Genomic DNA, 13,498 nt, shown 5'->3' with positions numbered 1-13,498 from the left:
AACCTTTGATGCATACTGTAGATATAAAGTAAAAACATGCTGTGCATTGCTTGTTGAAAATTGCGCATATGAGGCTTGGATTTGGATAATCAGTAAAAAAATCAACTTTTTTTTTTTTTTAGCATTTTAGGTTTTGACTACTTCACTTATTTTATTTGTTCATTATTTGCTTTTTTCAGTGCATTTGTCAGCAACATTTCTTCAAGATCAAGACCCCAAGAAACAAGAAATTTATTTTCAATAAATATGAGCAGTTGAGGTGGTGGGACAGAATACATTCAATGTATTTGTCAATGTAGAGTAGTAATGTAATACGAAAGTAATTCTTGGGCTGTGGCTGCCAAGGAGTGACTGAAAGGTGATCAATCAGGCAAAACTGCATGGTGGGATTGTCTGTTATGTAATGCAGTTTTCTCATCTTAACAACAAAAGGGAAAACAATGTGTATATGTGGAAACAGAGAGAGCCTCTCCTAGCAACACTGGTCAAATTGTTGCAGGTAGATGCAATATCAGTTCATCACTGGGCACTATCACTCACGTACAGTAGGTAGACTAAGCCATCTTAAATTTACAAATTAGCCTAACATGCACATCTTTATGATGTGGTAGGAAAATCTCCACAGATATGTGCAAAGAAAGTGTTTAAATTGCATGCACACAGTGACTAGGATTTGAACCCAGCCTCATAAGGCTGTTAGTCAGCGGTGCTAATCATTGCACCACTGAGCTACGCTCCTTCATTCTACCACGTTACAATTTGCTTGTCCCCTATGAGGGTTGCTGTACGTGTGTAAACCATGAGTCCAGCTCGATGTCGGCTTCTTCGTTGTGCTCGATGCAGCTGATGTAGACACTGGACACGGAGACGCAAACTGGATTAAGGGAATCATATAATATATGAAAGGATGTTCTCTAATATTCTGTTTCCTTTGCACCTTTCAACATTTCTATCTTATGTATAAATGTTTTCTTCTGCCACTGACGGCTGGCCTCTCTTAAATGTATTGCTAAATACCAACCGATCTTATAACATCATCACACTCGCAAATCAATGTCATCTAATTAGATGGAAATCCCCTTTAGCACATTTGGGGAGGAATACAGCAGATAATTTAACAGATAACAGATAAGGACCAATTTCAAGTCATATATTGCTACAGTAGATGATAAATGTACAGTAACGCTACCGGACTCTGTCTTTCTGTTTCATTTTTTACGCCTACTTTTTAAAGACGAGCAACGGAAACTCCCAAAGAGCGCGTGAGCGGATCACGTGACTGCACGTAGTCAGGTGTCATTTCAAGGAACTATACTTGAAAACTTGAGGAAGTGAAGTAACGTTTCTGTTAGTGTCTGCTTTCCGTTTACTTTAACGAAAAACCACGTCTTAATGATTGTAATTTCACCGTGTAGACTTTGATATTGACATTTATATTTGCTGCCCACAAGGATGAAGGTGGCAACATTCTTACTTTGTGCCCTTGCGTGGGGGGCACACAGGACGGTTTGTGATACACCCGCTAACTGCTCTTACGAACAGCTGCTGGGTACCTGGGTATTCCAGGTGGCAAAGGGAGGGCAAGACCGGACGGTCGACTGCTCCAAGATGGGTAAGTGAGCGAAAAAATATGTATTTAAAACTAAAAGATTTCTTGAGAATCTACGCAGTAGAAAGCACGTTGTTACTGTAACTTTTGTCAGGTCATTGAGCTTTAATGTTTAATATATGAATATCGCACATATTTTAACATTAAAATGGTTATATATACACTGCATAAAGTTACATTTTAAAATCGTCTTTAATTATATGAATATTAACTCGCTTTCGTATAGTGTTTTACGTTATTAGCTGCATCCCTAATTTAACACTTTCAGGGTGTTTTTTTGAATTTGTACAAAAATTGCAGGTTGGTCAGGCATACAAGTAAGTAGTTCACCGAACTTGGCACGCAGTCGTACTTTGCCTGCATTTATACTCCAAATCACAGGTTTTCAAGTTACGGCCTGAAGCTCACACTTTGACTGCAGGATTTCGGCCCAACCAACTTTACTATCAGTGAGTCACTTTTAACTTTGTTTTTAAAAGTTTGTTTCCTTTTTACCTTTTTTATTTTGCATTCTGTAAAGTGCAGTACTGTGAGATTTACATTTAAGTAATAACTTTTTTTTGTCTGAGCATTAAATGCTTTATTCTGTTTGTCATTTTCTTTTTCATTACCTCTTATTTTTGGCATTTGTTCACTTAATTGTATCCAACTAATGACAAATAATGATCCGTAGATTTGATACACGTGCAAATGACGCTGAATGTTAATGGGGCAGCAGCTACTTAAGTGGCATCCACTTTTGTACTTCTTATTAACAAGTAATGGCTTAAATAACCTTGAACATTTACAAAGAAAAAATAGCAAAAGCAATTGAATTGCGTGATAAAAAGAACAAATGCACTCCCTTCTACCATACATAAATGCTTGCTTCATCCAGTAATCATTTAGCATAATCAGTTGATAATTTCTGGAGTAGCAAGATAAACATAGAAGTTGGGAAATAACAGCTTGCATAAGTACAAGCTTGTGGGATGTAATTCTGCAGCCACATGGGTGCCCCATGCAGGACTGAACTTGAAAACCCTGCTTTAAATCAGTAGCACAGACTGAAGAAGTGTCTTTTGTAGCCTTCTACACTCGCCTTCATTATTGTATCAATAATCACTGCTTAGTTTTCCTGTGAATTTTTAATTTGATAGTATTCAGACATTACACCCAGCATGTTGGTTTTGTGAGTCTCACTTTTACCACTCCTGCAAAAAAAAAAAAAACCCAAAAACAAACATTTTCAGGGCTTCGCTCATAATTAAACTATAGCAGATAACAAAGCTAACCATTACTATAAATAACTGCCACAGATGAACATATTTAGGAATGCTAGGGACCATAGGAGAGACACAGTGTGTCTTTGTACTGAATATTTCTCTGCACAGTTTTGGCAACACACAAACAATGCTGCTTCATACCAATAATACAGAAAAATAGTAAAGAAATTAAAGTGATTATCTCTTGTCATACAGTAACCACCTTAGTGTGGTATTTATTTCAGCATCTCTATTTTATAACAGTTTGTTCACATTATGGATTGTGGTTCAAGCAAAATGTAAATTATTTGGTTGACTCCTTTATTCAAAGCAACTTAGAATATTTGAGTTGTATTACTTTTGGTTTTTCCATCTGGAGACCAGGCAGGTGAAGTTACTTGCTCATGGTCACACAGTGTCTGTTAGTGGCATTTGAACCCACAACCTCAGAATTTGACGTTGAAAGCCTTAACCTCTATGCCACACTAAAAAATGAAGTTTTCTTACTTGGCTTTTTTTCTAAAGAGACTTCCAGCAAATGAGACATAAAGGAGGTGCATGCCGTATGCATGGATAATTGACAGCAAAATGAAAGTGAGTGCCCATCTTGATCATTATTAAGAGTTACAAAATGAATATAAATTATCCCAGCTTGGTTCTTGACTTCTGCACAGTCGTAATAGGGTAGACTCCAAATCTTAGCTATCCTGAATCAGATTGAGCAATTTAGAATACATCCTGGGCCAGTCCCTTGGTCATCTACCTACTAGTGTTGATTAGTGAATTTTGCCAAACCATTATTCACAGCGAATTTGCTGCATTCTTGTTCATCGAATTATTTACTGATAATTCAGCCGGTTTATGAAAACTTTTTCCCCAGTGGCCAACAGTATTTTTGCGAGGCCAGCACAACTTCCCCCAGAGATGTAACAGCCAACATTGGATGGGACTGCCCTCTGGGTATATAATGCTGAAAATTTTCATTACAGATAAGTAAATAATGCAGGTTCTCAATTTTATTTTTATGAAACAAATACAACATAAATAATGAGTTATCTCAAATGTGCAAGTCGATCTTCGAGTTCTACCTGTGGAGATAAAAAAAACCTTGAAGGAGCCTGATTCCCCACGCATCCCACTACACAAGAGACTCTATGAAATAATAACAAAAGATTTATTTATGTTTACAAGACATTTGTATCCTTTAGGTAGAAGAAAAAGAGAAAGCATCAACACAGTTTGGAGAGCCTTAAGTGCAACTTCAAAAAATAGAACAAGCCAGCGGCTTCAATTATGACACGACACTTCGAATTTTCTGCACTACTGCTGCACAGCTTAAGTCACCCTTTTGGCCACAATGATCAGTCCAGTATACTTGGTAGATGATTCCCTATCCCTCAGGGACACTTTAAAGATAATTGCACCATTATAATCCAGTCAAATCTAGTTCAGTTTGTCCTTCCCCTTTGACTATGATGCATTTTGCCGAGTTATATTCAATATAATATTCGGAAATATTCGCAAACACTTGAAGCACAGCAAACACTGTGGTTTTCACTCCTCACTATCTATCAGTAGACTGTATCCAAGGGGCATTCTAACTACACATCCAAACAACCTCATCTGGATCCTCTTGATATTGAGAAGCAGCAGTTCCCAAAGGTTAATCCCCTAATGCCATCTAATGGTGAGCTGTCTCAGATTGAGGAATCCTCTGCTGAATAAACCGGGAAGACAAAAATGGGTAGTTACAGTGACTAAAAGGCTAAGGTTATGTTTCACATATTCACCATTGGGTACACTGTAAAAAGCTTTTTTTTTTCCAAGTCTGCAAAGCAGATGTAGGATTGGCATTCATAGAGTTAAACTTATTTTAAACAGAGGCATGCACACCCACATTACCTGTTTTTGTCTTTTAGGTCAGCTCAGCAGATTATCCATCTGAACCAGTGCACTATCAGATGATAATCATTTGGCATGCTCACCATTTTTCCGTGCCTGAGTGTCTAGAACATGTGGTCTCAAACAAAACAATAGAACTATAAAGTTCATCATGGACCTTGTATCAGAAACACTTATGTGCAACATTGTGTTTGAACATGGCATTTATATTTAGACAGTCCACAACTACCTCAGAAATCCAGTAACAATTCATCACTTTGATATAGGTCTGGCATACAGTGGAACCTCGGTTCACGACCATAATTCGTTCCAAAACTCTGGTTGTAAACCGATTTGGTCCACTGTATTGCTACTGCCAGTCAAAATCCTCCAGGTGTTTCCATCATTCCCATGTGAGTGTTGACTAGTCAGTACATGGTACCCTTTTGAGTGTTAAAACGTGTTGCTCTTAAAAGGATGCATACTGTGAATATTATACAAGGATACATGCAAATAAATGGCAGTTTTCCTTTGGATGTCCTGCTTAAGCTGCAAGTGTATGGCCCCTAGCCAGGGGATTTTGAATATCCTCAATTCTGTCTAGGATCTCCACCAGAATATAATAGAGACCACCCTTGCTGAAGAGTTTTGGCTTCAAACCAATGCTATACATAGAGATGGAACTGACCATATCTAGACAATTTTTCAACCTACTGGCTGAGTTTTGGCTCCTTCCCCATCTATTAAATTATGTTCCACGCTTCAAAGGCCCATCTCTATTGCTAAGGTCTTGTGTGCCTGGTATATCCCACTCTTGCCTGTCACCCTACTGGTATTATGCCTGGCACTCACCCATTGCCATTCTGGCATTGTGCCCACATCATAGCCTGATGTAATTTTTTCAGGCTGAATCTCACCAGACTTCATGGGCCTGCCAGCAGTCACCACTTTCAGGCTTGCATTCAGAGCTGGATATTCCTGTTCTGGGCAATGTTCTCTTAGATTTATTTAGAACATTCATGAGGGCCAAATTGTTGATATTTTTTTTTTCTCTGGACCCTTTTTAGATTAATTTGCTTTCAGTAACTCTTATTAGGAACACACAGTTCCAGACATTGTACCTGTAAGAATGATTAAGGCACAAATAGTAAGTACATGTACTTAACCAAGACTGAAACATATTTAGTCTGAGAATATTTGTTTTAAAACTTTTTTATTTTAAAATGAAATTAACATATACAGTTTTACAATTCCTGTATAAATGTTGTGTTTGTGAATTTCCCCTTGGGGCTAATCTATCTATCTATCTATCTATCTATCTATCTATCTATCTATCTATCTATCTATCTATCTATCTATCTATCTATCTATCTATCTATCTATCTATCTATCTATCTATCTATCTATCTATCTATCTATCTATCTATCTATCTATCTATCTATCTATCTATCTATCTATCTATCTATCTATCTATCTCTATCTATATCTATCTATCTTTTAACCACACCAATATATACCAGCTGACTAGACACTCACATCAGATCTTTTCACTTCAACTATTTCTCCTGAAGTCATGGTCAGGGGAAGTCAATCTTATGCCTGCACCAAATTTCAAATAACACAGATAGGCTTTGAATGTAACCCATTGTGCGTATGTAGGTCTTATTTACAAAGCCATGTCATTTAGTACCTGTACAGCACTTTCTTAACAAATATAATAATAAAATTCATTTAATTCTTCTGCTGCTTCTTTTTTATATTGGAGTTAAAATAGTTCTGCACTGTATTTTCTCTTTCTTTAAGAACAAATTAAACAATGATTATCTTCTGTTGTTTTTTTTTTCTGCATGTTCTAATACCAAAATTAATTAATAACTAAAAGAGACTTCAAAATCCAATTCAGCCTCTATCTCGAAGGGAGTAATACAGTATTAAACACTTTATTACATGTAATTTGGATTAATTAATTTCACTTTTAGTATTCTTGATACACAAAGAATCAAGTGCGGCTTAAGGCCATGTCACTTTAAAAGATATATATAAAATTTCTTTTTTTTTTTTTTTTTTTTTTTTAGAAATTTTCAGTTGTGCATTTATCTAGAAGCCACGTAATGTGACATTGGCTTTATTCTGTTTTGTCTCTAAACATGTTACATACTGTACCATTTGGCTCAGCCACACTGACTTCTTGTCTTGTTTTTTTAAACCTTTACAAAGCTTTAAATTGTAAAATCCCAGAATACCTGTCTATTGTGCTTAATGTATACTGTGTAAGCCTTGAGTCATCTTATATATTCTGAAGCTGACTTTTTTTCTATCCCAAATGCTTGCTAGATGACTGTTGGAAAATATTTGTTCAGTTTTTCGCCTCCCACTCTCTTGAATTCTCATTCTATAAAATTGTGTCTCTATGTGCAAAAAAACTTCTTTATCTGATCTGTATGCTGATATATAAGGAGTGTACATATGCATGTTTATAAATATATAGATATTGTCACAAAAACGACCAAAATACATCAAAAAGGTTTGTGGCAGCCACCTGTATAATATGCCCTGGCTGCAAAAAAGTAAATTAGTAGTGAGATGTTCAGAAGTCAGAGTCCAAAGCAGAACTGATTTGAGTTTGAAAGTATGGCGGCTTTACAGGCCAGGACAAGAAGTGACTTCATCCATAGCACCAATACAAGAAGTGATGTCATCAAGAAGTAATGTTATCAGTGGTGCCAGAACCTAGTCAGATTTGTCATGGATGGTCTGCAGAGGATTGAGAGAGAAAGTCAGTGCAGCTCGCCACCCCCTGGTCTGCCATGGTACTACTATTATTCAGGCCCTTTAGTTGCCTCCCAATCGCATGTGACTATATACTGTATGTGTATATATATAATATACAGTGCATCCGGAAAGTATTCACAGCGCATCACTTTTTCCACCTTTTGTTATGTTACAGCCTTATTCCAAAATGGATTAAATTCATTTTTTTCCTCAGAATTCTACACACAAAACCCCATAATGAAAATGTGAAAAAAGTTTACTTGAGGTTTTTGCAAATTTATTAAAAAATATAAAAATTGAGAAAGCACATGTACATAAGTATTCACAGCCTTTGCCGTGAAGCTCGAAATTGAGCTCAGGTGCATCCTGTTTCCCCTGATCATCCTTGAGATGTTTCTGCAGCTTAATTGGAGTCCTCCTGTGGTAAATTCAGTTGACTGGACATGATTTGGAAAGGCACACACCTGTCTATATAAAGTCCCACAGTTGACAGTTCATGTCAGAGCACAAACCAAGCATGAAGTCAAAGGAATTGTCTGTAGACCTCCGAGACAGGATTGTCTCGAGGCACAAATCTGGGGAAGGTTACAGAAAAATTTCTGCTGCTTTGAAGGTCCCAATGAGCACAGTGGCCTCCATTATCCGTAAGTGGAAGAAGTTCGAAACCACCAGGACTCTTCCTAGAGCTGGCCGGCCATCTAAACTGAGCGATTGGGGGAGAAGGGCCTTAGTCAGGGAGGTGACCAAGAACCCGATGGTCACTCTCTGTCAGAGCTCCAGAGGTCCTCTGTGGAGAGAGGTGAACCTTCCAGAAGGACAACCATCTCTGCAGCAATCCACCAATCAGGCCTGTATGGTAGAGTGGCCAGACTGAAGCCACTCCTTAGTAAAAGGCACATGGCAGCCCACCTGGAGTTTGCCAAAAGGCACCTGAAGGACTCTCAGACCATGAGAAAGAAAATTCTCTGGTCTGATGAGACAAAGATTGAACTCTTTGGTGTGAATGCCAGGCGTCACGTTTGGAGAAAACCTGGCACCATCTCTACAGTGAAGCATGGTGGTGGCAGGAGATATTTTTCAGCGGCAGGAACTGGGAGATTAGTCAGGATAAAGGGGAAGATGACTGCAGCAATGTACAGAGACATCCTGGATGAAAACCTGCTCCAGAGCGCTTCTGACCTCAGACTGGGGCAACGGTTCATCTTTCAGCAGGACAACGACCCTAAGCACACAGCCAAGATATCAAAGGAGTGGCTTCAGGACAACTGTGTGAATGTCCTTGAGTGGCCCAGCCAGAGCCCAGACTTGAATCCGATTGAACATCTCTGGAGAGATCTTAAAATGGCTGTGCACCGACTCTTCCCATCCAACCTGATGGAGCTTGAGAGGTGCTGCAAAGAGGAATGGGCGAAACTGGCCAGGGATAGGTGTGCCAAGCTTGTGGCATCATATTCAAAAAGACTTGAGGCTGTAATTGCTGCCAAAGGTGCATCGACAAAGTATTGAGCAAAGGCTGTGAATACTTCTGTGCATGTGATTTCTCAGTTTTTTTATTTTTAATAAATTTGCAAAAACCTCAGACTTTTTTCACGTTGTCATTATGGGGTGTTGTGTGTAGAATTCTGAGGAAAAAAATTAATTTAATCCATTTTGGAATAAGGCTGTAACATAACAAAATGTGGAAAAAGTGATGCGCTGTGAATACTTTCCGGATGCACTGTATTTTATATATATATAATATATATATATATATATATGATATGTATATTTAAACATTTCCATTACCTGCTGCTTACCAGCCACTGAAAATGTCTGGCCTAGCTAAATTTCTTGGTTTGAATGTCTGGTCCTAATTGAATAGCCCTGGTATAGATGATACTAGAACTTCATTGCACGTCCATGTGTTAGGGTGCCTTATACACATTGCCATCAAAACAGTGAATATTTTCCTTAATCCAAGTTTACAACATATCTTACACAGTTTTGCCCAACTTTCTCTGCTCCCAGTTGGATCATTGTCATCCTTCTCCCTACCCTCTTTTTCATTTTAATTAGTGTCTGACTAGAAGAGTTTTTTAAGCTCTGGCTAATAGTAACTAATCCAAAAATGGCCAGAATATCCCTGTCTTCCCCAACAAGCAGAGGTTCTGTGCTGCCATCTACTGTAGCAAGGTCACAAAGTCTCTAGCCATATCTATCCAATGGCCCTCTTTTGCCATTCTATTTTTATCATCTCGGAATTACATAACATTGAGGTTCTATTCACCACCTCCTGTTGGTGAAAGGTTATTCACACTTTTAGAGTTAAGCCAATCATATTATTAGCGCTCAGTTAATGTTTGTTACAGATCAGCTTCAGTCCTGTATTATCACCATTTACCAATTCTGACTGGGCATTCTCCAGTAATGAAAATTTTACAAACTAATAAGCGGAATCACAAGCAGACCATGAAATCATTAACAGCTGCACTAATGATTAGGCTCAAAAGATTAATTCAGTATTTTTTGTGGACATTCTTACTTGGGCAGTGTTTTGGAAGCCATGGTTTACAATGGCAACAAATTACATAAGGCATATGGATTGGCAAAAAATCTTGGTTTTTTTTTTTTTTTTTTTTTTTTACAATTATAAAACTTTCAGAAATTCCATTTTAGTCACCATCGAAATCTCTGAGATGTAATACACTTGTCATAGTGCTCTCCTTTTCCTGTTCATATTTCTTGTACTCCTCTTGCAGTTTTATGGCATTTCTTCCATGGTACCCTTTAGTTTCAATGTTGATTTCATAAACAAAAAGAAGTCACAGGGAGCAAGATCAGATGAATACAAGTGGTGCAAAGTAACAACCAGAAGACAGTGCAAACTATACACAGCCACTGCCTTTCCTGCAATTCAGCAGCTGCAAAGCAGCAGTGCTAACCACTGGCAAAAGATTTAACTAACATTAAAACAAGAAAAAAAGGGAAAAAAAAATAAGAAGACCTAATCAAGGATCCACTCTCAAACAAAAAAAATGTCATAAACTTATTCTGTGACACTTATCTTCTTAGTGTCAGTGGTTCCGATGGTTGATTCAATATTTGAATGTTTAGTTTTTGTTTTACTGAAATTCATAATCACAGATGCCTGCGATGGATTATGAGCTACAGTAGTTGCAAAATGCCACTTTGGTACAATAACTACAAGAATATTAGTGCAGTGCATAGATGTTTTTTCATTATAGAGATAAGCTAATTGGTCTCATGGGAGGTGATGACTATTTTCTTCTGGTTCAATATTTTAGTCTAATATCACCTCGTGATCTGCTTTTGATTAGAAATTTGATATACTTTCTGTTTCCATTAGTCATTAGTTTACCAGTAATGTGTTTCGTAACTAAGAAATTTTATAACTGTATTTAAATAGTTGTCAAAGTATTTACTTTTTAAAAGGATTTTAATGAGCTCTTACACAAAACATCATTTTTATATGTACTGTAAGTAGTGTTTTTGATCTAAATGCTATCTGGTGCATTTTGAAAGCGATGAATAATTGTGGAAGAAGACATGTTGCATGATTTTGGCATTTCAAAAGTACAACATGAAAACAACCAGAATTTACAGCGCCCATGTCCTAAAAATAGTAATTTATCATAGTATTATAAACTAAAGAACATCATTCTTAGATTTTAGCCAGTTTCCATTGTAACAATTTGTAGCAAATAATAGTGTTTTCACATCTTAAATATGCATTGAGTGGTGGTTGTCAAGTTCAGGCCTACAGGAACAATGTGGCTGCAAGATTTTGTTTTAAATGGTTTTACAGTTAGTGAGCCAATTGTACTTTTAATGTTTTTTTTAGTTATTTTTTCCTGGACATGACAGTGTAAGATATATACACACACATATACATTCACTCACCAGCCACTTTATTAGGAACACCTGTTTAACTGTTTGTTAACACAAATATCTGATCAGCCAATCACTTGGCAGCAACTCCGTGCAATTAGGTATGTAGACATTGTCAAGATGGCCTGCTGAAATTCAAACCAAGCATGAAAATTGGGAAGAAAGGTGATTTAAGTGACTTTGAGCGTGGCATGGTTGTTGGTGCCAGACGTTCTGGTCCGAGTATTTCAGAACCTGGTGATCTACTGGGATTTTCATGCGCAAGCATCTCTTAAGGTTTACAAAGAATAGTCCAAGAAAAGGAAAATATCCATTGAGCAGCAGTTGTCTGGGGAAAATGCCTTGTTGATTCCAGAAGTCAGAGAAGAATGGCCAAACACTTGTTACAACCGAGGTATGCGGAAGAACATCTGTGAACACACAACATGTTGAACATGAAGCAGATGGGCCATAGCAGCAGAAGAATACACCGGGTGCCATTCCAGAAGAGCAGGCAACTAAGGCTACAGTTTGCATGGGCTGACCAAAACTGGACAATAAAAGATTGGAAAAATGTTGCTTGGTCTATTGAGTCTCAATTACTGCTTCAACATTCAGATGGTAAGTTCTGAATTTGGCGTCAACAACATGAATGCATGGATCCATCCTGCCTTGTATGAATGGTTCAGGCTGGTGGTGGTGTAATGGTGTTAGGGATATTTTCTTGACACTCTTTGGGCCCATTAGTACCAATTAAGCATTGTTTAAATGCCACAGTCTACCTGAGCATCGTTGCTGACCATGTCCATTGATTTATAGCTGCAGTGTACCCATCTTCTTATGGCTACTTCCAGCAGATAACATACCATGTCACAAAACTCAAATCATCTCAAACTGGTTTCTTGAACATGAGAATGTGTTCACTGTACGCAAATGGCCTCTACAGTCACCAGATCTCAATCCAATAGACCACCATTTGGATGTGGTGGAAAAGAATATTTGCATCATGGATATATAGCTGACAAATCTGCAGGAATTACACGATGCTATCATGTCAACGCACACTCTGGCAGAGCAACAGTGTAGCACAGTAAACATGAATAAAATCTTAATATTCATCTGTTTTCTTAACCACCCTCTTTGTAGTCATTTATACTTTAACCAGCTATTTGTTATTACATGGTTGTAAGGCTTTCTTCAGCTGTTGTGCCTCTACTGTAGAGAGGGGAGCCATTGTGCTCCCAAAAAAAAGCTTAATAGTTCAGTACCATGTAGCTGCATTTTGTTATCTTCTTTACCTTAATAATAACAACATCTTCCTTCATTTTTATAGGTCCATCTGTAAAAACTATAACAGTTCATCTGGAAAAACCTGATGTGGCATCAGATGATTTGGGAAATTTAGGCTTCTTCACATTAATTTACAACCAAGGGTTTGAGGTGGTTTTATCAGGTTATAAGTGGTTTGGATTTTTCAAGGTACTTCATTTTCTAAACTATAATTTGTAGTGGCATGATATTCCTTTGTACATACTATTTCACTGTACTTTTTAACTTTTAGAAAATAAGAAATTAGTTACTGTATAAGCAATTGTTCAAAGTGGTAGAGAGCAGTTTCAGCCTAAACAAACCATTTCCACTTACTGTTGTAAGTATGTGTTTAAGTTAGTGATATGATGCCATTTTTATTCCCTTTTTAATGGGAATTACATTTGTAGTCTTAGAAATCTTACAAGCTTTGTGTAGTAAAGTAGTTTCTTTTTATGGCTTTTTCCTAAGTTAATATTGGTTCATATCATTTATAAACATATACTGTATTATTTAATCTATAAACAAAAATCTTAAATATATTACTTATCCAATGTAGGTTCACTGGGAGTAGTGGAGAGGGCCATTAAAATATACATCTTGGTGATGTAAAACTCGCACTATCTCAAGGAGCACATGTTAAATCCACAATGACTGGGCTATGAATTGATCCCAGAAATCTGTAGTTATAATACAGGATCTGCTTTATTTACTTAAATGCTGTTATTTTTTATGGACTTGTATGAATTGTATCCAAGAATCACAAAGGAAATGCCTTTTAAATTTGAATCCATTTTTTTATTAGTAAGTCAAAAA

The 13,498-nt window shown here is 37.2% G+C and overlaps 1 protein-coding gene across 1 annotated transcript in view; it reads left to right on the top strand.

Annotated features, from left to right (window-relative positions):
• Positions 1-1,277: 1,277 nt before the first annotated feature.
• The window catches only part of ctsc (cathepsin C), a 54,056-nt gene continuing 41,835 nt past the window's right edge, over positions 1,278-13,498 (top strand). The window contains exons 1-2 of the mRNA XM_028800412.2: positions 1,278-1,612; positions 12,708-12,853. Of these exons, the coding sequence (XP_028656245.2) occupies positions 1,453-1,612; positions 12,708-12,853 (306 nt within the window). The 5' untranslated portion in view covers positions 1,278-1,452. The remainder of the gene's footprint in view (positions 1,613-12,707; positions 12,854-13,498) is intronic.

Source organism: Erpetoichthys calabaricus, chromosome 4, assembly GCF_900747795.2.
Source record: "Erpetoichthys calabaricus chromosome 4, fErpCal1.3, whole genome shotgun sequence".
In the NCBI taxonomy this organism is placed as follows: Eukaryota; Metazoa; Chordata; class Cladistia; order Polypteriformes; family Polypteridae; genus Erpetoichthys; species Erpetoichthys calabaricus.
This window is presented reverse-complemented; position numbering and strand designations above follow the sequence as displayed.